The following is a 26,703-nucleotide window of genomic DNA, read 5'->3' on the forward strand; positions in this document are numbered from 1 at the left end:
ATAGAATGAATATTTATGGAAAAGAAATCATTTAAACTTTAAAAATAAAAGCTCATGATTTCTGTAATGCTCCCTGTTGTTAGTGTTTTTTAGCTCAGTGTGTGATTTGAGAATTGATTTTGAGAATGAGAATTGTTGTCAGTGTTATGGTGGAACAAGTTTATTTTAGGACATGTATGAAGTGTTTTGTTGGTCTGGGTGAGTTTTTGAAGTGAGATTAACTGTTTGGCCAAGATTCATCTTGGTAATGCAGACTGTATGAAGAGTTTTGAAAATGTGGCTTCAGTATTTACCGATGCTTGTCAGCAATTGAAAAAAAACTGTAAAATGCTTTTAAAAAATAGAAAAAAGTTTTTAAAAAAAATAATTCATTGGCCCATAAAAGTGCCTGTAGTGGAAGATTGGAAGAGTGAGAGAGAAGCTTTCGTAATGCAGCGAGCTCCTTCCCTCAGGACAGAATGTCCTTCAAATGTCACTGACAGATCAAATCAAAGGCCTTACACTACAGCACCAGATATTCGTGATGCATATCAACATGTACATCTAAAACATGAGTAATTATTGTAATTTATTCATTCCCGATGTCTTTAATCTGCTAAGGTCTTAAATTATTCACTTCAACCTAAATCTGTATTTATTTGTAAGTGTTTCCAGCCGAGCCGAGAGACTCAGGAGGAGCTTTAGATGACGTCTCCCACACTCAGCTGTGACAAATAAACAGTCTAATATAGAAATACCCTGGATCCCACAACACTCAATGCAGTTTACATTGAATGTTACTGTGTGTGTGTGTGTGTGTGTGTGTGTGTGTGTGTGTGTGTGTGTGTGTGTGTGTGTGTGTACTCACAAGACGGTGAGAGAGGAGCAGTTCTTAAAACTTGATGCCCAGAGAGATGCAATTCTATTACCCTCCATTTCCCTGCAATAACAAACAACTGCAGCTGATTACTGAAGTGTGAAGCAATGAAGTCAAAATTATTCAACATCAAGATTTTGAAAGAAAAATAAAGGGGTCCCCGAGCATATTTGGGTTACACTTTATTTCGATGGTCCACCTTATACATTCTACAAACTACAGTAAAAGTAACTTTGAGTTTTTAGTCATTAGAGTATCGGTAGACTGTAAGGTAAGGGGCAGGTGTTAAGGTTCGGGTTAGTAGAATAAGTTTGTAGTTGCTTATAGTTAGTATTGTCTGTTGGGAGACCATCGTAATAAATTGTTGGCAAATATTAAGCAGATGTTTTACTAATATTTTAATGAGAGTTAGTTAAGATGTTGTAAAGTTACTTATCGTTAGTAAATTGAATTCTCTATAAAGTTGATAATTGAAATAAAGTGTTACCCATATTTGGACACTTAAAGGGGTGGAATAGCCTACTAGGAATACCATTTTTGTTGATTACACAACGAAAATAGACTGTGACTCTCAGAACTCAAAACTTACTTCCCAGTGAAAAAAAAGATAATTTACAGAAACAAAGCTGCAAAATTGGCTCGTACTTCCACAATTAACTGACCCACTTATCACCCACATTTGAGCATCAACAAAGTTGGGAAGTCGGAAAGCCGGATATATATTACTCCTAGCACTAGAGAAACCAGTTATTAGAGTAACACGTAGGAGCATCTTTCAAACCTTGTGCTTTTGCAGGCAGTGTCCACAATTTTTTTTTTCACAGTAGACCTTTTTAATTTTTTAAATTATTGTTAACCAACTGATGTTTAGTGGATGTATAAAGTCAGTTCCCCTCAAGTTTATATAGATACCTGAGCAGGTTAGTTCATCACAATAATTATAACCATGGTCTACTAATGTTTGACAACCAGAAATTGTCCAAATACATTTCTATCTTAATTGTGATCTTAATAAACAGTACATTTATTATTTTAATATTAAATGATTACGGGCAAATTCATATTTTTGTGAAATGATTTTACTTGATGTATATATGTAAATGCTTCATGGGTGTATTTAATATGTAATGCAATGAAAGTGTCATGTTTATAACTCACAACCAGTTCAGACGGGGCATCTCAAGGCAAATCGAGGTTTTAGGAAACTGTTCGACAGAGTTATTTAATAAAGACCTGCAAAATACATACATCCATTATTTAGCTATACAACACATTCAACAGAGAAATCGGTTTACAATAAATGAAAAACATTTGACAGGTATAATTTTTCTATTTATCCTTCTCTCTTGTATATGCACAATATACTATATATTGATCTATTTGATACAGTATATCTGTCAAGGTGAATTAGAAGTTACTCTTACAGGAAAAATAATGATTTCAGGCCTTCAAAAGACTTCTGACGTAGAGATGACATTCTGTTCTCATCCAGAATCCTACACATGTAGACAAACACACATATAAAAGAGTGACACCAAAAATCATCTGAAATAATAACCTTTGCAGAAACCCCAAGTATTTTGAGGAGAGCATGATAAAGCTCTTTGTTTGGTAATGAAAGCAGGTCAGACTCAAAGTTTCAATTTGAGCCCTGAAAGAGCCGAGATTCATTTAAATGATTTTGCATTTCATTTTCACAGAGAACAAACTCAATCCATCAATTATGCCTGATTTAAAAAGAGGGGGAAAAGCAAAAAGCAAACAGCAAAACAAAGAAGGAGAAACAGCCTAAGAAACTGACAGAGACAAAAAGAATGAGACAAAGAAAGTGAGAGAGAAATTGCAATTCCCAATTGAATCGCACCGATCATCTAATTTCATCCACCATGTGAGTGTGTAGGTGTCTGTGTTTTTCTACTTACAGCCACTCCAGACTGCTGAGGTCACTAAATATTCCTGCTTTCAGAGATGCAATCCTATTTTGAGTCAAAAAACTGCAAAAACGAGAGAGAGAGAGAGAGAGAGAGAGAGAGAGAGAGAGAAAGAGAGAGAGAGAGAGAGAGAGAGAGAGAGAACACATTAACGGAGGTCAGAGGTTAAAAATGTGTTTTGTTAAGTTGTCATCTGCTGTATAACCATCACTGCTGTTCCTTCTACCTCCTGTCAGTTCTTTCCTTCCTTTCTCTCTCTCTTTCCTCCCTCCCTCTAGTTGGCTGATTACTCTTCATATAATGTTGATTAGATCAACAATTATGTGTATATGGAAGCAGGCCTCTGAGAGGAAGAGCTCAGGTATATTGAAACATACATGAACACACAACAGCATTAGGGTGCATTAAAATTCATTCTTTGATCATGGATCTGTTCTGCCTGAATCAAGCCTCCATCCTGATTGTAACATCCTTCTTCTCCTTTTTCTTTTTCATGGATGAATGAGTGGATGATGAAAGCCTCAGGCTGACTGAATGGAAGAAAGGGATGGGCAGCTCATAATTACATAGACAGATATTGATGTACAGTTACACATCAATTTAAACAGGAGCTCAGGGAAGGATTGAAGTAACGTTATACAAGATGTGTCATTGATATGATTGTGCACAGTCACACACACAGTCAGTGAACTGTTCATTCACACATTACTCACAGTTTACGCAAGGAGATCAGTCCTGAAAACGCCCTTTTGGAGATCATTTCTATATTGTTACTTTCCAAATGCCTGCAGAGAGAGAGAATGTTTACAGTTTGAGTCATTGCTGTAGGTGAACTCTGGATATTTTGCCTCATTAAAAAGTTATACCCCTAAAGAAAAGAACAATCGTGGCATCCTGCAGTCAAATATTTTTATCTACACTTTTTGCATAATCTAAAACTGTTTGCCATGTGTCTGACCACCAAATCAATGCAATGCTAGTTTCACGATTCTCATTGCATTTTATGGTTCTTCTTGCTTAATCATTTTTTTTAAAACTAAAATACAGTTTCTGTGTCCATTTATTTATTGAATTGCTAAGTAATCATGTAATAACTGGTCTAATGTACACCATTTTTTATGCAAATAAACCCCTTCAGATTATATAAGACCCCCGTGATTTGTGGAATCATCCTGTCAGGGTTTATTTTGAGATGATGATTGGATGAGTCATGAGGATGATGTTATATGATATTTACAAACCCCACTGACAAATATCATTATTATGTACACTACCATTCAAAAGAAAATAATACTTTTATTCAGCAAGGATGCATTACATTTATCAAAAGTGACAGTAAATACATTTCTATTTTAAAAAGTTATATTTTGCACTTTCTATGCATCAAACACTGTATCAAGGTTTTCACAAAAATATTAAGTAAAACAACTGATTTAAAATTTATAATAATAAGAAACTTTTCTTATGCACCAAATCAGTATATCAGAATGATTTATGCGACACTGAAGACGAGTAATGATGCAGAAAATTCAGATTTGCCACAGGAATAAATAACATTTAATATAGAAAACCGTTATTTTAAATTGTAATAAAAGTTCCACAATACTACTGTTTTTACTGTGTTTTTTAAAAATTTAATTAATGACGTCTTGGTGAGCATACAAGACCTTTTTCAAAAACATTTTCAAATCTAAAAAGTGGTTTAAGTGGTAGTGTATATCAGCACACTTACTGTACAAACCCTTTATCTGAAACACCTAATTCCCTAAAAATGAACTGACAGAAACTGCATGTAGATCAAAAGCGAAACATACGCTATGTTATTCATTTGTGGTTGCTTTGGTAACAGAAACATTTAAATCTTTCAAAGAGTATTTTTTGTTTATTTACATCAAACTATGATGGAGCATATGATGGTTATCTTTATTATGAAGTTTTCTAAGCAATGTCTGTCATTCATAGTTATAAATTGATGAGATATCTTGTGAAGGCCTTTGTCTATCTGAGAGTAAATTTTGTGAGTGCTACACGGTTAAACTTTGATGGACAATACAAATGTCATCCATTTCTTTGATCTCTACAAAGAAAGTTGAGCTTTAAAAACCTCCACTACACCTAATGAGGCTTTTTTATTTTTTATTAAGAAAAAGTGTAAAGGAAAGAGGATTCAGAAAAAGAAGGTGCCATTATGTTCATGCAAACATAATCATGAACATAAGAAGGGTCTGAAATTATTTTATTTCCACATGTCTATTGCAAGTGAATTGTTGGCCATGAAACTGTATTTTGCATTATTTTGTCCTCTATTACTGCTACAGTACATTAGGATTATTTAGGTGTATGTCATTGTGTCATTTGCAGCTTTATATAGAAACTAGAAATATGATGATTTTATTACTACACATTTGTTTTGGTTGATTCATATATAAAAAATTATATGCAACCAGTATTCAGAATATTCTGCCATCATTGACCAAATTCTGATTTTTATTTATTTAAATGTTTTAATTTAAAGGTTTCGCTAACATCAGTCAGAGTCAGACTATAATTCATATAGTTTTAAGTAAAACGCTGCAGAGCCCTATAAAGTAATGGCTTTCAATTCCAACTGGCCATAATGGCTTTAAATTCCAACTGGCCATTTTTTTTCCGGTTACACTTTACTTTAAGGTCTTATTGTTGGAGTGTTACAAGTACTGATACATATAAGTACTGTGTAATATTTATTAACAACATGAACTTTGTATAGGGTTTGGTTTAGGGTTGGAATTATGCATAATTTACTGTTATTACTATAATAATTACATCTAAGTACATGTAATGTGTAACAGGGACACTGCAAAATAAAGTTTTAGCCTACCTTTTTTACTTGTAGTTGGAGTGTTATTTTGAACCCTAAAGGGATAGTTCACTAAAAAATGAAAGTTATTTCATTAATTACTCACCCTCATGTCATTCCTAACCCGTAAGACTTTCATTCATCTTCGCATCACAAATTAAGATCTTTTTGATGAAATCTGAGAGCTTTCTGTCCCTCCATTGACATCTTCACAACTACAACTTTCAAGCCCTAGAAAGGTAGTAAGACACCATAAAAGTGATTTCAGTGGTTTAACCTCTATTTTTTGAAGCGTTTTGTTTGTGCACATTTTTTCTGTTTATTTACAAAGTATTCATTTCCAACACACGTTCACAAGAGCACCACAACATATGCGTGTTGTGTTGATGTGAGAGCAGACGTTGTTCGGTAAATGTGCATTAGAGATTAAGATTTTGTAAATAAAGTGGTAAATTATGTTTTTAGCGCAAAAAAAACAAAAAAACATTTGCGTCGCTTCATAAAATGTAGGTTAAATCACATGGATTACTTTAATGTCTTTACTACCTTTCTGGGCCTTGAAAGTGTCAGTTGCGTAGCTGTCAAAGGAGGGACAGAAAGCTCTTTATTTGTGTTCCGAATATGAACAAAAGTTTTACAGGTTTGGAACGACATGAGGGTGAGTAATTAATGACAGAGCTTTCATTTTCGGGTGAACTAACAGTTTAAGTATACACACACACAAACGTATTCTGACAGCTCTCTGCTCGGTATTTTAGAAAAAAGGAAAAAATAATCATTGCAAAGATGTTGTTAATCATCATTCATAAATCATGACTTGAGCTCAAGGCAAGGAGACTCAGACATTTAAAAAGCTTAGAAAAGATAACAGAGAGAGGGATTAGGAGAGGAGAAGATGAGATGAAAGGATGAAGTGTCACTCACAGTCTCTCCAGGTGTCTATAGCGGATGAACAGATCACGAGAGAGAGATTCGATTCTGTTACTGTTCAGCTCTCTAAGGGCAGCATGGAAGGAAAATAACAATTACATTTGGAAAACAAATATAATTATTTGTGTCTCGTTTCCAGCCTAAAATGGGTTGCTGGTCCTAGTGGGTTTTGCGGGTAAGCCAGCTTGCCTTCCAGACTGACCAGTACACAAATCCCCTCTAAAACCATCAAACATAAGTCCTGCCTTAAAGTCACCATGAAATCAAAATGGACAATTCCTGTTTTTTTTAATGAAATATTGCAGCATTTATTCAAATTATTTATCTGTGCACATCAATGTTTTTTTTGTTTTTTTTACAAATTCGTGCCCTCATAATCTTTAATCAAAATAGAAACATCTCTTCTCTGATGATGTGTTTACTGGTGCAAGGGCAGGACAACCTGTCACTCACATGAGATCACAGCAATAGCAAACCACAACCATCCAATCAATTCCTGATGGACAAATTCAAGTCCCGTCATTTTGTTTTTACAACAGGAAAGAAAAGACTAATCGCAACTTCTGTTTCATGCCGGCTGTAATGTATAACAGAGGTGAAGGTCTCTTGCTCTCTGCTGGAGTCATACTTACAGTGCAGTTACATTAGACGACACAGCAGGTACATGGAGGAGGTTTTTGCCATTACAGTTCACCTTCCAACCCTCACAATGACACACATCTGGATAGACATCTAACACTGAAAACACACACACAGAAACAGGCCATTAAAACCCCACAGGAATACTGCTCATTGGAAATAAATGCTGTATGGTACTATTTGCAAATCTAGAATTTCCATATTAATAATGAAAATGGTCGGCCAGGCAATTTCATTTCATTTTAGATAAGAATGGTAATGTGTACTTGTAAAGGTACTAAGTGTATAATTAAGATCCATTGACGGTCGGTCTCTCTCTCGCTCTCTCTCTCTCTCTGTGTGTGTGTGAGTGTCTGTGTGTGTGTATTTGGTTTCCTGAGACAGGCTCTGTTTCATCTGCCGGGACTGTACGGATGGGTATTGACTTTATACCTCAGAAATAATTTGATAAAGACATAAATCAAGAAAGAGACAAAGAGACAGATTACCATTAACATGACAAAACACGCTTTTGTAGTTTCAAACCCTCTCAAACCCCTTTTGTTTTTCCCATTAGTGTATAAAATCTGTGCTTCAGTTCTTTTCATGCCTTATTCAATCCATTTTTAAAAAGCAGGGCATCACAACCATGACCATTTGAAATCTTTTGTTTCCTAGTTAAAGAAATTGCTATGTTTCATGTTTGATCCAATTGCGTAAACAATGTGTATTGCTATGAAATTGAAATCAGACAGAGACAAAAAAGAGAGAGGGAGAATTATTTAAATTTAAAGTCCCCATTTACTGTGGAAATGTCCCATCATACCCACAAATTCTTTCACATTTCTCATTAATGTATTACACTGCTCCAGCTGCATTCTTGTTCAGTTCATAAAAAGTGCATCACATTAATTTTAACTTTTTATTCTGTTTCACTTTATTTTTATGGTCCCTTTAACACATTCTGTTGACTATAAATAATGTTGCCCCTACATGTCTACTTACTCTCATTAAAGTGTTAGTAGAGTATTAGTAGACTGGTAGGGTTAGGTTTAGAATAAGTTGACATGTAGTTGCAAAGTCGTGTTTTTTGGGGCGGTGAATAATGGGCAAATTCCAGTAAATTGACTAGCGCAAACTTTAGTAAATCACCTTGCATGATTTATTTAAATAATCTCCTCCCATAAATGTTGCACCTGCCAGGGAAACTCCTACAAATGCATATAAATAAGGTCGGCCACAAAAATAACCCTGTCCACGCCTTTCAGTGCTAATTTTTCACTGCGTGTCTTTAGTAAATCATGACAGTATTTTTTTAAAGCCAAAACAGGATTTGTGCTGGCGCGTAAATCTGCCCTTAGAATTCTAAAGCAATCATTGCAAAAACATTGCTACAGTCTTTTCACATATTGTTGGTCCATGATAGCTCACAAAGTTTGACAGAGAAGGTAGTTTCACCTCTTTCAACCCACTCAACACATTTGAGACATCTATAGCTAATCCCCAAGTGAGTTTGAAAATCATTTTCTGACACATTCAGGCTCTAAGACAACTGGGTCTGTCTCACCTAACCTAAGCTTGACAGTCAGGAAGAGCATGCACAGTTTTCCTGTGGGGGTTATTATTTAGTATTCTTAATTGGTTGTTTGGAGCTGAATAAAAAAAAAAAGGTTAATACATTCCAACATTCCAAAGCATATCATCTTATTTTTACTCCACCACTACATTTGACTAAAACGATTATCTTTATTTCAAACTGAATAATTTAAGACCTGCTCCAAGATGTGAGAACAATGCCCAATTCGTGAACGAACCATTCTTTTGCACTGATTCTTATTAATGAATAGGTTTAACCGATTCACAAATCATATTTAGTAATTAATCTGAGTTCGACTGATCAGAATGCAGCCGTTTACCTGATTCATACATCTCAACTGTACAAATTACTGTTTGGTCTTGCCCTATTCAGAACTTAGAAGAACCAGAAGTAACTTGATTCTCAGAGCTAAAGAATCCTGACTAATAATGATTCATAATAATGTCAGGCTCAGGCGTCCCTCTTCAAATAGGTATTTTGAGCAGGATTAACTAACCAGCTGAATAAATGACTAGTAAACACGTACTTTTGCCACTTGAGTAAACTTTTGAATGTATTTAAGAAGACATTTTATGGACTACTAACTACTAACAGGGCTTGTAGAGAGTGCCTATAAAGGTAGTTTTGGTGCTGACAGGAAAGCCTTGTAACTGATAATAAAAACTGGCCAGTACATCACTGTGGCCTGCCTTCCAATGGGAAAGACCCCATTTATCTGTCAGACCCGGGGCTAAGGAACATCTATGAGAGCAGTTTCTTTCTACTGGGAGTCAGAATTCATCAACCCTGCATGGCATACCTGTACAGACTACATGTATTGCACATTCATTGCATAATTTGCTGCACAAGCCATTTAATAATTAATAATCTACTAAATAATCTACAGTAAACCTCAACCTCTAAATTGCGATGAGTACTGTACTAATTCACTGTCATCAAGGATGTTGCTGGCTGCTTTATGCTTCCTTTGTCTAATGTGTATAGTCTATATTTATTATCCCTTGTGTATTTATTGTCTGCAACATTGTGCTACTGTAAAAAGCTTTTCTCTGTTTTTCGATCTGCCCTGCAAAGAATAAAAAGATCATAAAATTGGCTTTGACTGAAAATGTTTTGACAGCTAACTTGAACATTTCCACCAATCTCCATTGTCAACACCACCAACACATTTATTAAAGTCCCCATGAAATCAAAATGGGCAATTCTTGTTTTTATGGAATATTGTGATATTTATAAATGATTTATTCGCGCACATCTTTTTAATTGTTTTTAAATTCATGTGCCCTTGAAATCGTTACCCAAAATAACTTAACCTCACTCTTGCAGCGACATCTCTTCTTGTCTCTGATGACGTGTTATCTGCTGTGAGAGCAGGGCAACCTGTCACTCACATCAGATCGAAGCAAATAGCAAACCAAAATAATCCAACGATTCAATTCCCCATGGACAAAATCAAGCCCCAGCCTACATTTCTTGGTCAAGAAGCTGTTTCACTAAGATACACATTACAATAGGGAAGAAAAGACTTGCGACTTTCATTGCATGGCGACAGCCCAAACTTCCCTTTCCCTCTCCCTAGCCACTTCCTCTAGCTCTTCCAGGGGGGACACCGAGGCGTTCCCAGGCCAGCCGGAAGACATAGTCCCTCCAGCGTGTCCTAGGTCTTCCCTGGGGTCTCCTCCCGGTGGGACGTGCCCGGAACACCTTCCCAGGAAGGCGTCCAGGAGGCATCCGGAACAGATGCCCGAGCCACCTCAGCTGACCCCTCTCGATGTGGAGGAGCAGCGGCTCTACTCTGAGCTCCTCCCGAGTGACCGAGCTTCTCACCCTATCTCTAAGGGATCGCCCAGCCACCCTGCGGAGAAAGCTCATTTCGGCCGCCTGTATCCGGGATCTTGTCCTTTCGGTCATGACCCAAAGCTCATGACCATAGGTGAGAGTAGGAACGTAGATTGACCGGTAAATCGAGAGCTTCGCCTTGCGGCTTAGCTCTTTCTTCACCACGACAGACCGGTACATCGACCGCATTACTGCTGAAGCTGCACCGATCCGTCTGTCAATCTTCCGTTCCATCCTTCCCTCACTCGTGAACAAGACCCCAAGATACTTGAACTCCTCCACTTGAGGCAGGAACTCTCCACCAACCTGAAGTGGGCAGGCCACCCTTTTCCGACTGAGGACCATGGCCTCAGATTTGGAGGTGCTGATTCTCATCCCAGCCGCATTACACTCGGCTGAACACCGTCCCAGTGCATGCTGAAAAAGTTCTTTCAAAATAAATTTGTCTCAGTGATTTTGTTTGTTTTTCCATACTTGCATACAATGAAAGTAAATGGGGTGAGAGTAAAGACAGAATTTTGATTTTATCTATCTCTTTAACTGTGGAGTGCTATAACATTGATCTATACCACGGTGAATATAATTGATCATTTTCAACTGCTTAAATTTGTATCCATTTGCTTTTAAAGAAACGTGCATTGGCTCCATGTCAGCTATTAGAAATCAACATGTATCTAAACAATTAGAGATAGAGGCTTAAATATCCTGTTGAGAACCAGATTTTGTATGTGTGTGAATATAGTATTTTGTCAAGTCATTTGTCATTCAATATGTAAGACAATATGTAAGTCATACTTACATTGTTAAGAGCATAATCATTTTTTTTGAAAAATAAGATTTTTGAAAAATTATATATTTTTTATATGTTAGGCCTATTGCTACTGTATCTGTAGTGGACAACAGGATTCAATTAAAAAGACATGTATAGACATGAATAGGCAAAAACAATTTTTTTATACTAAACTTTGTATAAAGAAGATGATTCTCGACTATGTTAGGTTAGGAAAGATATAACCAAATTACTTGAGATATGATTTTGCGTTATGCAATATGGTGGGTAAAATGGCCATAAGCAAGTTTTCCCATTATATACAATGTACACTGTATCTAATTTGCATATTAATGTGTTCTTGTGGCAACATGTAATGAAAAAAAGTGTAATAATAAGAGTAATAATAGGCAACATTTGGCTTGCCCCTCTCAGTTCACATAGGACAGCTTCATTCTGAAAGCAGCAGTCTATTCCCAACCATAATGCCCAAAGCTCTGGAGAGGCATGCATAACAAGGAGAAATCTTGTTAAGTCATCTGCAGTTAAAGACCGCCTCTGACAGGCCCAACCAGTCATCCACCAACAGTATGTGACAGTTTGGCTGTACTGAATAACTGTACCTGTTTTCAAACTGGGTCTGTGGGCATAAAACGTAATAAACGTATGTGTGTGTGTGTATATAAATATTAAAAAAATATATATATATACCCAATTTTTTTTTTTTTAAGCAATAAGCCAGTAAAGCAAGCATTAAAGCACTTTTACAGTGGATTTAGAACAGCTAAGGGGCGTTGTTAGGCACGACACGGAGCGGAGCTTTTATAAAACAGTTACTCCATAAAAAATATTAGTTTTAATATTTATTTTATTCATAAAATAAACACCAGCAACAAAAAATATAATGTTATAACACATTCATTCCTCCGCCAAGCAATGTAGTTCCAAAGAGCACATGCAGCAACAAAGAATCACAAGCGGCAGTTGCGCAGTAATGCGGTCACTCACAGGTGTATGTTTGTTGAGTAATTTACAACGGCTTCGAACGCAGCTCAACCAATCAGAATCAAGGACTGGAACTATATATATATACATACAGGTGCTGGTCATATAATAAGAATATCATCAAAAAGTTTATTTATTTCAAGAATTCAACTTAACAGGTGAAACTAATATAGACTCATTACATGCAAAGAGAGATATGTCAAGCCTTTATTTGTTATAATTTTGATGATTATGGCTTACAGCTTATGAAACCCACGAAATCAAAATCCCAGAAAATTAGAATATTACATGAAATCACACAGTGATTACACAGTAATACCATGGTCATTGAACCAGGTTTTGGTTATTTTGGCAGTGTGGGCAGGTGCAAATCCTGCAGGAAAATGAAGGAAGCATGAAGTGCTCTGAAAATGTCCTGTAGACAGCTGCGTTGACTCTGGATTTAATAAAGCATTTTAGAGCACGTTTAAAACTGATAGAGTTTTAAACGTTTTAGAGCACTTCATGCTTCCTGCTGCTGACCAACTTTATGGAGATACAGATTTCATTTTCCAACAGGACTTGGCACCTGCACACAGTACCAAAGCTACCAGTACCTGGTTTAAGGACCATGGTATCCCTGTTCTTAATTGGCCAGCAAACTCTCCTGACCTTAACCCTATAGAGAATCTATGGGGTATTGTGAAGAGGAAGATGTGATACGCCAGACCTAACAATGCAGAAGAGCTGAAGGTCACTATCAGAGCAACCTGGGTTCTCATAACACCTGAGCAGTGCCACAGACTGACCGACTCCAGGCCACGCCACATTGCTGCAGTAATTCAGGCAAAAGGAGCCGTATAAAGTATTGAGTGCTGTACATGCTCATACTTTTCATGTTCATACTTTTCAGTTGGCCAGCATTTCTAAAAATCCTTTTTTTGTATTGGTCTTAAGTAATATTCTAATTTTCTGAGATACTGAATTGGGATTTTCATTAGTTGTCAGTTATAATCATCAAAATTAAAATAAATAAACATTTGAAATATATCAGTCTGTGTGTAATAAATTAATATAATATACAAGTTTCACTTTTTGAATGGAATTAATTAATTAAATCAACTTTTTTTAAACAAAAAAACATTAAACAAAACTTTTTTTCATGATATTCTAATTATATGACCAGCACCTGTATATAAACAGTCATGTGAAAAATAATGTACACTCTTGAATTCTATGGTTTTACATATCAGGACATAATAAAAAAATCGGCAGGTCTTAAAATTAGGTAAATACAACCTCAGATGAACAAGAACACATGACATAATGCACTGTGTCACTATTTATTTATCAAAAACTAGGCCAATATGGAGAAGACATGCTACTTTGGAGCATTCAGGTGTGTTTTAACACAATGGCAAGGAGACATCAGCAAGAATCTTAGAGGAGAAATTGTTGTTGCCCATCGATTTAAGAAGGGTTACAAGGCAATTCCCAAACAATTTGAAGTCTATCATTCTACAGTAAGGAAGATTATTCACAAGTGGAAAACACTGAAGACAGTTGCCGGTCGTCCCAGGAGTGGATGTCCCAGCTAATTCATCATAAGGTGCAGTGGTCAGGGAAACTGCACAAAACTCAAGTTTCCGTTATCATTAAATTGCATAAAGTTCATGACAGTACAATTAGAAAAAGACTGAACAAGTAAGGCTTGTTTAAGGGTTGCCAGGAGAAAACCTCTTCTATCGAAAAAGAACATGGCAGGACAGATAAGGTTTGCAAAGTTGCATCTGAACAAACCTCAAGACCTCTGGAACAATGTCCTTCGGCAAGATAAGACCAAATAGAGATGTTTGGCCATTATGCACATCCACAATGAACTGAAGCAACGTTGTAAAGAGAGACTGATAAAGGCATATAGAAAATGATTACCTCAAGTCATTGCAGCTAAAGTTCGACAAGCAATTAAATCATAGGGTGTACTTAGTTTTTCACACATGGCTTCTCCTTTTTGGCTTTATTTTTGTCAAATAAATAATGACACGGTTTATTATGTCATGTGTTCTTGTTCATTTGAGGTTGTATTTACCTAATTTTAAGACCTGCTAGTGACCAGATGATTTTTTATAATATCCTGATACGTAAAACAATAGAATTCAATAGCCTACATTCTTTTTCACATGACTGTTTATAAATTGGTCTTTACATAAAAATTGTTTGAATTTAGAGGTCTGCTTTTTTGAAAACCCCTGCTGTATTTCCCCTAAATGAAAAGGCCATTATCTTTCTTTGATGAGAATAAAACATTTGTTTGATCCCAGTGCTGCTTAGAAAATTAGTTTTCTGAGCCTGCTGGTGTTTTCAGTGATAGGTGATGGCAGAGGGCAGGCAGCAAGCTAATAATAAGTATATTTCCCTTGGAAGTATATGTCGCCACCAACACCCTATTCTCTCATCGATCTCTAAAGCTTTCTTTTACAGTAGATTTTCCCTCCCTTGTTGTAATGCTGGGAAATAATGCCACTATGTCAGTATATCACACCACACCAGCCCTCTTGACAGCAGAATGTAATTGGTGTAAACTGAAAGCAAACACTTTCCTGACTTCATATAGCGTATAGGTGAGGTAAGAAACTTTCAGTTAAATGGCTTCACTTGGTCAACAGAAAATAAGATTTAAATTTAAGTTGTCCAGAAATGTTCTGAATATCATTTTGAATGGAGCTGCCCTAAACACAATAGCACAAATCAGTATGTATGACCTTCCTGGCGACTTCATTTAGCACAGTCTGTTTGCAGTCTGTTAAGAGAACGTGTCAGATCATCAGACTCCAAGATAACTGCCCCCAAGCAAAACTTGTCCTTTGCTCCCACAACAAAACAATCTGAACGTAGCTCTTCCACCCTCGGGCCCTGTCCTTTTCCATACGCTGCACAGCAGTAATACCTCTTGCACGAAGACTAGATACTCGAGATGAGTATTTGCCTCTGCGGAGAGCTGTAGCAGGTCTTCACTTTTGCCCTCTGTTTGTACTCACACAGCTCTAATATGATCGTGACTCTAAACAGAGTGAAGACAGCAAAGAGCCATCCTCTGGTGTGCCTTTTAAGCCTGGCTTATATTAACATACCATGCGTATATATTTACATACATTGGAAATCCATTACTAATGCGCAGAGGCATATACTTACTTTTAATTGCACAATTACAGGGACAGTGAAACATTTAGTAGAACTAAAGCTTATTTAACATTAGCTTGAGTTTAAGTTAACTTTATATTGTAGGTCTGTTTTATTTTATTCATACAATAATTAGCAGACCCCCCTGCTGAAGACCTCTCTGGCTCTGTAGGCATTATTGTCTGACTCCGGTTCGAACTGAACGCAGTTACTGACCGTTTCTGTTCTGACATTTTCATTCCGTGAGATGAGATTATCCTGACACCAGAGCATGAGCTCTTGAAGCTCCGCCCTCTTCTTGAAAGGGTACCGGGAGCAGAACCTCATTTGCATTTAAAGGGATACACACACAAAAAGGTGAGTGTTTTTTTCCCCCTTTAAAAAGTAGCAATTTTAACATGCTGTAAAAAAAAATTCTGTGGGCATTTTGAGCTAGAACTTCACATACTCTGGGGACATCGGAGACTTATTTTAAATAATTTTCCTTTAAGGGAAGTTAGTCCACTCGGCGGCCATCTTGTTGACCCCTCCAGGCAGCTTTTTTATTATATACATGCACAGCTAATACAAAAAAAAAAAAGATTCTGTTTAATACTATGCAAAGTTTAGGGTATGTAAGATTTTTTATTGTTTTAAGTACAATTTAAAATAACTTTTGTCCATTTTAATTGTGGAAACCGTGATACATTTTTCTTCGATCAATAAAAAAGTTTAAAAAGAAAAACATTTATTTTAATTAGAACTTTTTTGTAACATTATAAATGTCATTACTGCCACTGCTGTTTAAAAAAAAAGTTTTAAAGATGTAAGCATCACCCTGACCACCCACTGAAATACAGTCTATGACTGTCACTATGTACGAAACAGAAGTAATGTTTCACCATTCTCCACTGCGGTTTATTGTAGTCAGCAAAACTCATTAAAAAAAATAGATGTCAAGTTTCAATTTCTCTCTCCTTCATTTCCTTCCCACACTTTCATCTAGGCAAATGTATCTCTTTTTGGTGAGTTCTTAATTTAGGCCAATTTGCTTAGAAGTTTTTTATAATCAAATCAGAAGTGTGACGGATTGGTTTGTTGCAGAGTTTAAAACAGTTTGTTGTTTGCAGTTTAGAAAACAAATTGATCTTCAGAAGTGAGACAATGAAGCATGTCCAATATATTCGCCAAACTAAACACATTGCCTGCCCGTGTCCTTCTTTCTGGCACTCAAAGATAAAAGAGGGACAAACCACTCCATGAGTCCTTGAAGCTTCAAGACTCTTACCCTGTTCCATTCTATCATATGAGAAGTGTCATAACGTTGTTTTATAAAGATAATTGTAATGGTCATGTTCTGTTTTGGTTTCGTTTTACCTACTCTGAATTCTTGAGCTCTCATCCTTGTTTGTTACAATGGTTTCTAATTAGTTTCTCGCCTGTTTCTTGTTTTTAATAATTATCATTCACTGTGTATATAAGGCCTTAGTTTCCCCAGTTCTGTGTTTGTTGTCGTCAAAGTTTAATGTGACACTTCGTTGACTCTCTTGTGTTCATTAAAGTCTCTGGTATCCCGTTCTTCCTGCGTCTCGCTCTTAATTAGATTAAGCTGCAGTGTATTCGTGACAGATTGCAAATTCAAAATTAAAGCAAAAGGGAAAAGGAATAAAGCATAAATTTAGAATTTTTACTTAAATTTCACAATAGTCCTTAGGGGAATCAAGCCATATCTTTTTTCTTTTAAACAGTTCATTAAAATATGCTTTAATATAAGAGCGCTTCACACATATTTTTTTCTTGTCTTTCACTGTCCTGTTCAATAAAGGCAACAATAAATAAAGTGATAAAAATGTTATAAAGTAAAACAAAGAAATACCAAATAACATCCAGAGATAAAACCACATGATATCATCCCCTGATAATATAATACTGATAACGCTTACCAATAGCATAAATCTTTAACACCCATATATAAAACCCAATAATAACATTCAGTGGATCTTTTCCATCTAACTGAGTGCTGTTAAGTATTAAACCCATATCACATTCATATTACACAAAAAATACTGAAAGCCCAGCACTGGTAAATAAATAAGGCTTAGAAAACGTCTCGGTTACTAATGTAACCTCGGTTCCCTGAGATGAGGGAACGAGTGTGAACGATCGGGAAAACCCCTTTTCTCGAGAAGATTGAAGCCAAAAATTATCCTTATGATTTTTCTTTAATTTAAAACGCACTTGCTGCAGCAAGCAGACCTAAGCGAGACGGCTTGCGCGCTTATTGGCTGCTCTGCAGCAACTGCTGCAACCTATGGAGAGGCAAGGCTGACGTGAGAGCCAATGAGGACACTTTGCGCCCTCCAAGGGTCACAGCCCGCCAAAATAGGCATGGCTTCATGTTATAAAAAGCCGCACCGCCTATAAATGCCTTGTTTTCATCGTCTGAAGCGATACCAAATCGGAGCACAAGCACGGCAAGGTTACGCAACACTCGTTCCCTCATCTCAGGGAACCGAGGTTACGTCAGTAACCGAGACGTTCCCTTTCGAGAGTACTCTCGTGTTCCGTAAGTTGGCTTACGCATTGGGAACCCCGTGTAAAATGCCGTGTGTGCTCACAAAGACTCCCTTCATCAATGTCCCAGGGCAAGTGCCCGGTGCACATAAGACGAGTAACTAATGTTCAGGCCAAGAAGGGGCCTAAACAGGGAGTATGTAGGGGTGGGGCTGAATGTGATTGGACCCTAAGTGCTACATGAATAAAAGAATGCTTGACACATTAGGCTATAGCACAGTTATGCCAGACCTAAGTCGGGCAGGATAACTGCTGTAGCGCGGCTAACAGTCTAGCCTGTAGCGCGGGAACTTCTAAGTTAGAAAACCTGATGAATGTAGATATCCTTACAGATATCCTGTAGTGAAATCCCACTGGACCAAGCCCAGGACGAGGCCATGCCTCTAGTAGAGTGAGCTCTGACGCCCAAGCGGGCAGCAAAGGCCTTTGGATGCATAAGCCAGTGAAATAGCATCGACTATCCAATGTGAAAGGCTCTGCTTAGTGGTAGCCAGCCCTTTAGTGCGGCCACCAAAGGATACAAATAGCTGCTCCGTTTGTCTGAACACAGCAACGCGCTCCACATAAATCCTCAGGGCCCTGACAGGACGGAGAACATTTATGTCCCTCTCACAATCAGATACAGGGAGAGCAGACAGGGAAATGACTTGCGCTCTGAATGGAGTGGCAAGTATCTTGGGAACATAACCGTGTCTCGGTTTGAGGATGACTTTAGAATCATTGGGCCCGAACTCAAGACAGGTAGCGCTCACGGAGAGCGCGTGCAGGTCACCCACGTGCTTGACTGAGGCAAGGGCAATCAGGAAGATGGTTTTGAGTGAAAGATATTTTAAGTCTATGGACTGCATTGGTTCAAATGGGTCACCTGTCATGGCCTCTAGGACCGTGGAAAGGTCCCAAACGGGAACCGACGGAGGTCGAGGAGGGTTTAATCTCCTCCCTCCTCTGAGGAAACGGAAGACTAGGTCGTTTTTCCCCAGTGACTGACAAGACGCTGGCATTAGAAAAGCCGCAATGGCCGACACATATACTTTGAGCGTGGAGGGGGATCTACCCGTGTCCAAAAGCTCTTGGAGGAAGGAAAGTAACTCCGTTACTCCACAGTTTTTCGGATCCATGTTCTGTGCTGAGCATCAGCTAGTAATTTTACCATTTAACACTGACTATTTTAAAGCGTAAAGTCGCCTGGTAGAGGGCGCTCTAGCCTCTGTGATAGTGTTTAACATTCCCTCTGGGAGGTTAACGGGTACCTGTTGAGAGCCCATGCGTGCAGGGCCCACAGTTCGGGGTGGGGATGCCAGAGCATCCCTTTGGCCTGAGAGAGGAGGTCTTTCCTCCCCCGGGCAAGGGGATGTTCCCACTAGCTGTGTCAGCTCGGAGCACAGCGCACCTGTTCTCCCTGATCCGTTTGATGACCTGTGGTAACAACGAGATCGGTGGGAAAGCATAGAGCGGGCGATTGGGCCAGTCGTGGGCCAACCCGTCCCTGCTCTTTGTGAAGTATGTTGGGCAATGAGCGTTGTCTTCTGAGGCGAAGAGGTCGACCTCTGCCCTGCCGAAGATGCTCCATATCAACTGAACCACCTGGGGGTGAAGGGACCATTCCCCTGGGGGAACATTGCCCCTGGATAGCATATCTGGACCCAAGTTCAGGATGCCTGGCACATGCGCCGCTCTCAGTGAGCGTAGGTTGTGCTGAGCCCACACGAGAAGGCGTTTGGCCATGGCAAAAAGGCTCCAGGATCTGATACCGCCCTAGCGGTTTATGTAGGATACCACCTACATGTTTTCTAGGATGTGGTGACCCCTCAAGCATGGGAGAAAAAACTCCAGAGCTAGTTCTACCGCTTTCATCTCTAGACAGTTTATGTGTAGGCACTTCTCCAGGTCTGACCATAGACCGGAGGTCGGCCTGCCCTCGTGCAGGGCCCCCCAACCAGGTTGAATGCATCTGTCGAGACTACTTTTAGCTTTGAGACAGTTCCCATATCGATGCCCGACTGGTAACAGTCAGCTGCCTTCCAAGGTTCCAGGGCTTCGATACAGCACTGGGTAACCTTGAGACGAAGGCGCCTGACGTCCATGAGAGAGGCGGGACTTCAGCCATAGCTGGAGGGGGCGCATGTGCAGCAGACCCAGCTGAAGCACTGCTGAAGCCGAGGCCATGCAGCCCAGAATCCTCTGAAAACTTTTGAGAGGAGTGACGTTGCCGGCTCTGAATGACGCCGCTAGGCGCTGGATAGAGAGTGTGCGCTATGACGTAAGCCGCGCTTTCATTGACACATAGTCAAGAGTCTATTTCTATTTCCAGAAAAAATAGATTTTCTGACTGGGCAACAACAAACTCTTGTTCCAATTGATTTTGAGACCCAGATTTTCCAAATGACTGAGTAACAAAACTTTGTGAGATATCAGTTCTGTCTCTGACTGAGCTAGAATTAGCCTGTCGTCTAAATAGTTCAGAACACGCACGCCCTGTTGTCTCAGGGGAGCGAGTGCCGCATCCATGCACTTCGTGAACGTACGTGGAGCTAAAGACAGGCCGAACGGCAGAACAGTGTACTGATAAACTCGACCCTCGAAGGCGAATCTCAAGAATGGCCTGTGACGGGGCGCTATTTGTATCAGAAAATACGCGTCCTTTAGATCCATCGACATAAACCAGTCCCCCGGGCGAATTTGCGCGAGGATCTGTTTGGTCGTCAGCATTTTGAACGATCGCCTCATAAGCACTTTGTTCAAATGTCTGAGGTCTAGGATGGGTCGGAGACCGCCATCCTTCTTTGGGACGAGAAAATAACGACTGTAAAAACCTGACTCGCTCTGTCAGAGGGACGGTTTCTATAGCCCCTTTTCTCACCAGTTTCGCTATTTCGGCACGAAGCAGATGTGCTACTTCGCTTTTCACCGTCGTTTCGACCACGGCTCGAAAGCGCGGGGGTCTGCGTGCGAACTGCAGCGAGTAACCTCACTTTATTATCTTTAGCACCCATTCTGACACACCTGGGATGATTTCCCATGCTTTTGCACGTATGGCTAGGGGTAGAATGATGTCTAGGCTCGGATCGCTGTGTGAAAACGGCGCCTTCCATGACTTAGTCAACTCGTCTCGGAGTTCAGGAAGAAACGGAGCGGGCCTTTGTTGAGGGGTCTGGCGGCGCCCCTGCAGAAACCACTCGTTGAGCCTGTTGCGTGTCAGCTCCTCGGGTGTAGACGACTCGAGGCCGAGGTCTTCAACGGCCTTAGTCAGCAGGCGAACAAGCTCTGAGTCCACGCTGGCCCTAGTTCCGCTGGTACTGGCTTGGGTTGAGGGGGCGGGGTCCGGAATGGAGCCCGGCCAGTCCTCACTTCCCGAGGCGGCGAGAGAACAGCTGTCCTCGTCGACGTCGTCACCCTCCGGTGCACCAAAAGTGATGGGAACGAAGGCGGAAACAGCCAGGCGTTGACCATCAGTGAGGACAGGTGAGGGCGAATCAGTGAGCGAGACACGCGGGGAACCAGCCAGCGTGATCTCGCATGTCACTGAAGCCTCCGGAGCTCTCTGAGAGCGGTGCTTTTTACGACGCGGCCCGTGAGAGAGCGGCAGGGTCGATAAGGCCATTTCGTCACACTCCGGGCAGGCGCCTTTGGAGAGCGCGATGTCGGCGTGATCCTTCCCCAGGCAGGAAACGCAAAGGATGTGGTGGTCCCCAGCTGTGAGGGGGGCTCGGCACGAGCCGCAGGTTTCAAGGGGCATTTGAAACAACGCCCGCAATTTGCTCTTTTAGAAAACGTGTGTGTCGCCACTGCGTGTGTGTCGGAAGCTTTGAAAGGTATAGTGCGTGCCATATAGCGCAGCTGGAACGACGTTCTTCAGTCCTGCAGTCCCGCTGAGTGCTTGTTTCGACGGCGTGAGGCTTCTTCCAGAGTCAGCGAAGAGGATACTTCGCTGAAGGAGATGAAATCAAGGCATCTATGGACGGTGCGGCTTTTTATAACATGAAGCCACGCCGATTTTGGCGGTCTGTGACACTGGGAGGGCGCGAAGCATTGGCTCATTGGCTCTCACGTCAGCCGTGCCTGTCCATAGGTTGCAGCAGTTGCCGCAGAGCAGCCAATAAGCGTGCAAGCCGTCTCGCTTAGGTCTGCTTGCTGCAGCAAGTGTGTTTTAAACTAAAGAAAAATTATTAGGATAATTTTTGGCTTCAATCTTCTCGAGAAAAGGGGTTTTCCCGATGCGTAAGCCAGCTTACGCAACACGAGAGTACTCTCGAAAGAGAACAAATGATAACTGTGAACAGAACGTCATCTTACACCTCAAGATCAAGAGAAACGCTGCAAGATTTAATCAGAATTTGATGTTTGTCTTATGTTTATCTTGTAAACAATTCACAAGCACATTCAAAGCAACACAGACAGAGAAAACGAAAAAAAGAGAAAGAGAAAATACTCACTGCACTCTTTCGACTCCTGGACCCTTGTTTTCATGAATGCATCAAAGAGATGGGGCCAACCACTGTTATCCACTACAACACACACAGATATTTTAAGAATGACATTTCTATATTTGGAGTAGGCTATTCATATTTCTAAATGCATATAGTGTTTATTATGGTAATATAATGTGCCAATGCATGCACATTTGCATCAGTGCTTGTGTTTATGACTGCATTTGTATAATCTATTCTTTGTGCGCTCCTGCCCGCAGTCTTACCGCAGTTCTCTTCATCTGCTCCATTAGGACAGTCCTGCTGCCCGTTGCAGTGCTGCGGTTGAGGCAAACACACCGACAGATTCCCACAAGGAAACTGACCCAATGGACACATATCAGAACCTGAAGAATCTACATACACACAAACACACGAATGCACTGAAACAATTTGCCAAAGTCTGCTCAGATATTTTGTAGCACTTTCACAACTTTCCAAAAGAGGGAAAAATATAGAGAGATTGATTACAGCAGTCAGAAGAACGAAAGATGTCAAATTTGCCGTCACTCCCTCAGCCGTTGTAATATAAAAACCTGACGTGTTGCCAAGGTAACCGGGTAATTATAAATTATGTGTATTAATTTATTTTTAAAAAATGAAAATATTAAAACTCTACTAGATTTGCAATGTTGAGTGCATTCAAATAGTGCATTCATGAGACTTTTAATTAAAATAGGCCTAACTTCCCCACTCTCTTGCCAATCTATTTTCTTCTGTTCGGCGTGAGGGCGGGGCAAACAACAACGAACGATCCAGTGACAGTCAATTGACCGTTCGCAAAACCCCGCCCTCGAACGGTTCTCGTCCAATCCTAGCTCAGCAACTGTAACTAAGGAGAAGGACCTCCGTCAAACATTCCGATTTCAGCAAGATAGTGCAATGATGCGCCTATGGCAGTGAGGTCTGCACGGGCTTAAAACTTGCTGTATTTTATGATTGCTTGCAACTATTATTAAAAAAAATAGGCTACATGTACAAACACCGTTTCACTACGGCACTGCGGCCCCCTCATCAGTCAGCAAACAAGAGGGAAAAAAGAGAAAAAGCACGGACTTACTAATTACGAAACTTTGATGTGGTTGAACAGGTACACAGTCACAAATTCCTCTGGAACTCAAACATTAAACTTCAAAACAAAGTTCGCGCAGTTGCACAACTATTCAACACAAATATCCTTCTCAGTAGTTTGAGTTATGAATGAAGAGAACAGCATTGAGAGTTGATGTTTCAGCGCGTCCTCTGATTGCAGTGTTGTGACTGAAATAGCACGCGCTGGAGCACATGCGCAAAACAGTTTTGTAAAATGATATATGATCAAATAAAAATGATTAATATATAATTTTACAAAACTGTTTTGTGCATGTGCTCCCGTGCGCTATTCTGTCTATACTTTCTGTCGTGCCCTGGAGGATATGTCTGCTGCATTACTCCAAAACCAATCACTTAATGTATGGATCTCAACCCAGCCATTGCTATGGTTCTCAATTGTTTGACGGGCGTAGTAACAATAACTAAGGGGCGTGGCTTTTGCGAACGGTCAATTCCTGATGGACAAAATCAATGCAACAGTTTTCCTGTGAAAGAAGCCTTCACTCGGATATGCATCACAATAGGAAAGAAAATACGTTTTACCTTCTACCTTCATAATGATTTCCGTTTCATGCCGAATCACAAAACAGTCATCCCAGCCAAATCATATCTCATGCTTGCCAAATGCCAAACTGAAATGTGCTAATGTTGTTGTCGTCCCTTTTGGTACTCTTCTGGAGGTCAGAGTTCATGATGCAGGTAGGTCACGTGACTGATGGAAGACTTTGGTAGGTTTGAGTTAACCCTGCCACCACTCGCGTGACCTCTCAACCTCATGACAGCATCAGTGTGTCTCGAACTGATGGATAACAGCACACTGCAGCTATGTAACACCTCGGAATGTAAGGTTTGAAGAAGCATGCAATTTTACCATTTATTATAATCAATTTTCAATATGTGATATTAAACTCTTTACATTTAAACCTCAGAAACACAATCCTTGCCAGAACAGTCTTCAAAGTGGTGTCTGCTGCTTTCAATATTAAAGTAACAACAGCAAGTCTACCAGCTAGGATTACAGTATATTGAAAACTAGAATGCGAGGAAAATAAATGTAGTTTTTCTGCAAAGCTCTCAAAGTAAAACATAATAATAATAATTTGATTCTGCAGATACAAAGCCCAGTACTCTGCAGGGTACCCAGACATGTTTTTTGTATTTGGGCTGAGAAGTTTCTATCGAAGCAAATGGGAGATTTAACAGCATTGGGCGCTTCAGGTTTATTTTGAATATTTCAATTGAAACAAGTGCAACAGACAGCTGATTACAACTTAAGCTGTTCTGCCTGTATGTGACTGAAGGACATCTTGTCTGTATCACATCAGATTGTGAGGGAATTCTTTTTAATGACTGTTTTTTAAATTAATTTATGGGCATTTTCACGGCAAAACGATAGTATTTATTTAATTAATATTAATTGCATAAAAAGTATTTTTCAATATTGAGAAAAAAAGCATTTAGATGGTGTATAGTGTGTGCTATTCATCTCTTCATTCACTAATTCACTTATATGTTTCTGTCATTTCCAACATTGAGTCATTGTTAAAATGTATGAATAAGATCCTTTTTACCCCACAATGAGTTTGCTATACTAGAGAATTTTAGTGTGTCCCTCTCCTCGTGGCCCAGAACAGGACAACGTTCAAGATTGTAGGCTATCCCCCTGATACAAAATTTGGCATCTTCATTTGCTTTCATTCTTAGCGTCTTTCACAGAAACCTTCTGTCATTGGCAATCCAGCATTCCTTATTCTGCTTTTCATACACCATGTTCCAGTCAATGGACTCTCTCTCTTCCTGCCTGCAGGAAAAATATAAAGTCTAACCTGAAGCCCTGGGGAGCCGCTGCCATGTATCACAGACACCTACACATCCCCATCAAATCTAAGGGTCAGCTGAAATCCTCATTCTCTCTCTCTCTCCATTATTTACACACACACATAAACACTTGAATAATCCTCTCGTATGCCTTCCCGATACACTGCTCTGGCATCATTATCGTACGGTAAGTCATTCACGTAGATGATAAGTCCGTCTCCCCTGAACCGCACAAAACCCAATTAGCTCACCTCTCCAAAACCTCAACCTTCACACTAGGCTGTTCAAGAATCTCTTTCCCTCTTGAAATCTCTTAAACACAGGCAGACACAAATGCAAACACACACGCACAGTTGGTCTACATTGTCAACTTTACACCAAGACTTAAAAATAAAGAATATGTGTGAGCCTGAAAGAGAGAAATCTGACTTGTTGTGGCTCTGAAACTGAAAGGTCACATTCACACACGCACGCACCGTCCAGCGGCTAAAAATCTCTAGCCTATGATATTTATAATTTAAGGGACATAACTTGAATTCAGTAAAACTGTTTAGACCCACTCTCAGAAATAATATGGAAAAATGTGGCAATATCCTGAAAGAGACAACATTATACTTTATTTACCGCTAAAAGGTGTATATTATTACCTTAGACTAAGGTACTACTAAGGTGAAAGATGTTCCTTTGAGGATATTCCCCAGTGAAAAGCTATTGTACTTCTAAAATTTAAATTTTTGCTCTTTCTTTTCAAGACAAGACTCTTTCTCTTTCTTTACAACACTTTATTTTCAATGTACTTCCAGTGCACTTACTGAAGAAAATACTGTAATGTATAAGGTAACATGGGTTAAGGTTAGGTTTAGGGGTTCAGGGTTAATGCCCAGTTGTTAGTTAGTGTCATTTCATTACAACAAAAATTACATGTACATGTGAAACAGGACTAAAATAAAGAGCTACCTTTAAAATTTGCACACAAGCATTTTGTTTTTCTAAACAACAACAACGGCTGTTTTTAATTATTGGGAATTGTAAATTTGTTCTTATAGGGGATATATCAGTTGATATCTGTTCTCATCTTGATATCATCTTTTTATGACACTGTCATGATTTACTGAAAATCTTAGTCATTCATGTGAACCTCAAGTGAGCTGTGGCACTTCCTTTTGCCGCTATTCAGTACCACACTTCACTTATTTCCACTCATCTCTTTCAATAGTTTGGCTTTAATATA

General features: G+C 39.4%; 1 protein-coding gene and 1 long non-coding RNA gene across 9 annotated transcripts in view; both read right to left on the minus strand.

Moving 5' to 3' along the window:
* The window catches only part of LOC306996212, a 1,114,438-nt gene that overhangs the window by 43,389 nt on the left and 1,044,346 nt on the right, over window positions 1–26,703 (minus strand). The window lies entirely within an intron of this gene.
* Window positions 1–26,703, minus strand: part of rxfp2l (relaxin family peptide receptor 2, like) — a gene marked incomplete at its 5' end in the record, with an annotated part of 43,451 nt that overhangs the window by 13,523 nt on the left and 3,225 nt on the right. For 3 of the 8 annotated variants that reach the window (XM_079608484.1, XM_079608486.1, XM_079608481.1), the window contains 9 exons: window positions 848–919; window positions 2,015–2,089; window positions 2,281–2,352; window positions 2,779–2,850; window positions 3,501–3,572; window positions 6,551–6,622; window positions 7,189–7,294; window positions 22,530–22,601; window positions 22,790–22,918. In XM_079608484.1, coding sequence (XP_079464610.1) covers window positions 848–919; window positions 2,015–2,089; window positions 2,281–2,352; window positions 2,779–2,850; window positions 3,501–3,572; window positions 6,551–6,622; window positions 7,189–7,294; window positions 22,530–22,601; window positions 22,790–22,901 — 725 coding nt within the window. Of the gene's footprint in view, window positions 1–847; window positions 920–2,014; window positions 2,090–2,280; window positions 2,353–2,778; window positions 2,851–3,013; window positions 3,231–3,500; window positions 3,573–6,550; window positions 6,623–7,188; window positions 7,295–22,529; window positions 22,602–22,789; window positions 22,919–23,033; window positions 23,150–24,197; window positions 24,296–26,703 lie in introns of those variants that run through there. The other 5 variants (XM_079608482.1, XM_079608487.1, XM_079608485.1 and 2 more) reach the window with 4 other exon arrangements.

Source organism: Phoxinus phoxinus (assembly GCF_949152265.1).
Source record: "Phoxinus phoxinus genome assembly, chromosome: 3".
Lineage (NCBI taxonomy): Eukaryota > Metazoa > Chordata > Actinopteri > Cypriniformes > Leuciscidae > Phoxinus > Phoxinus phoxinus.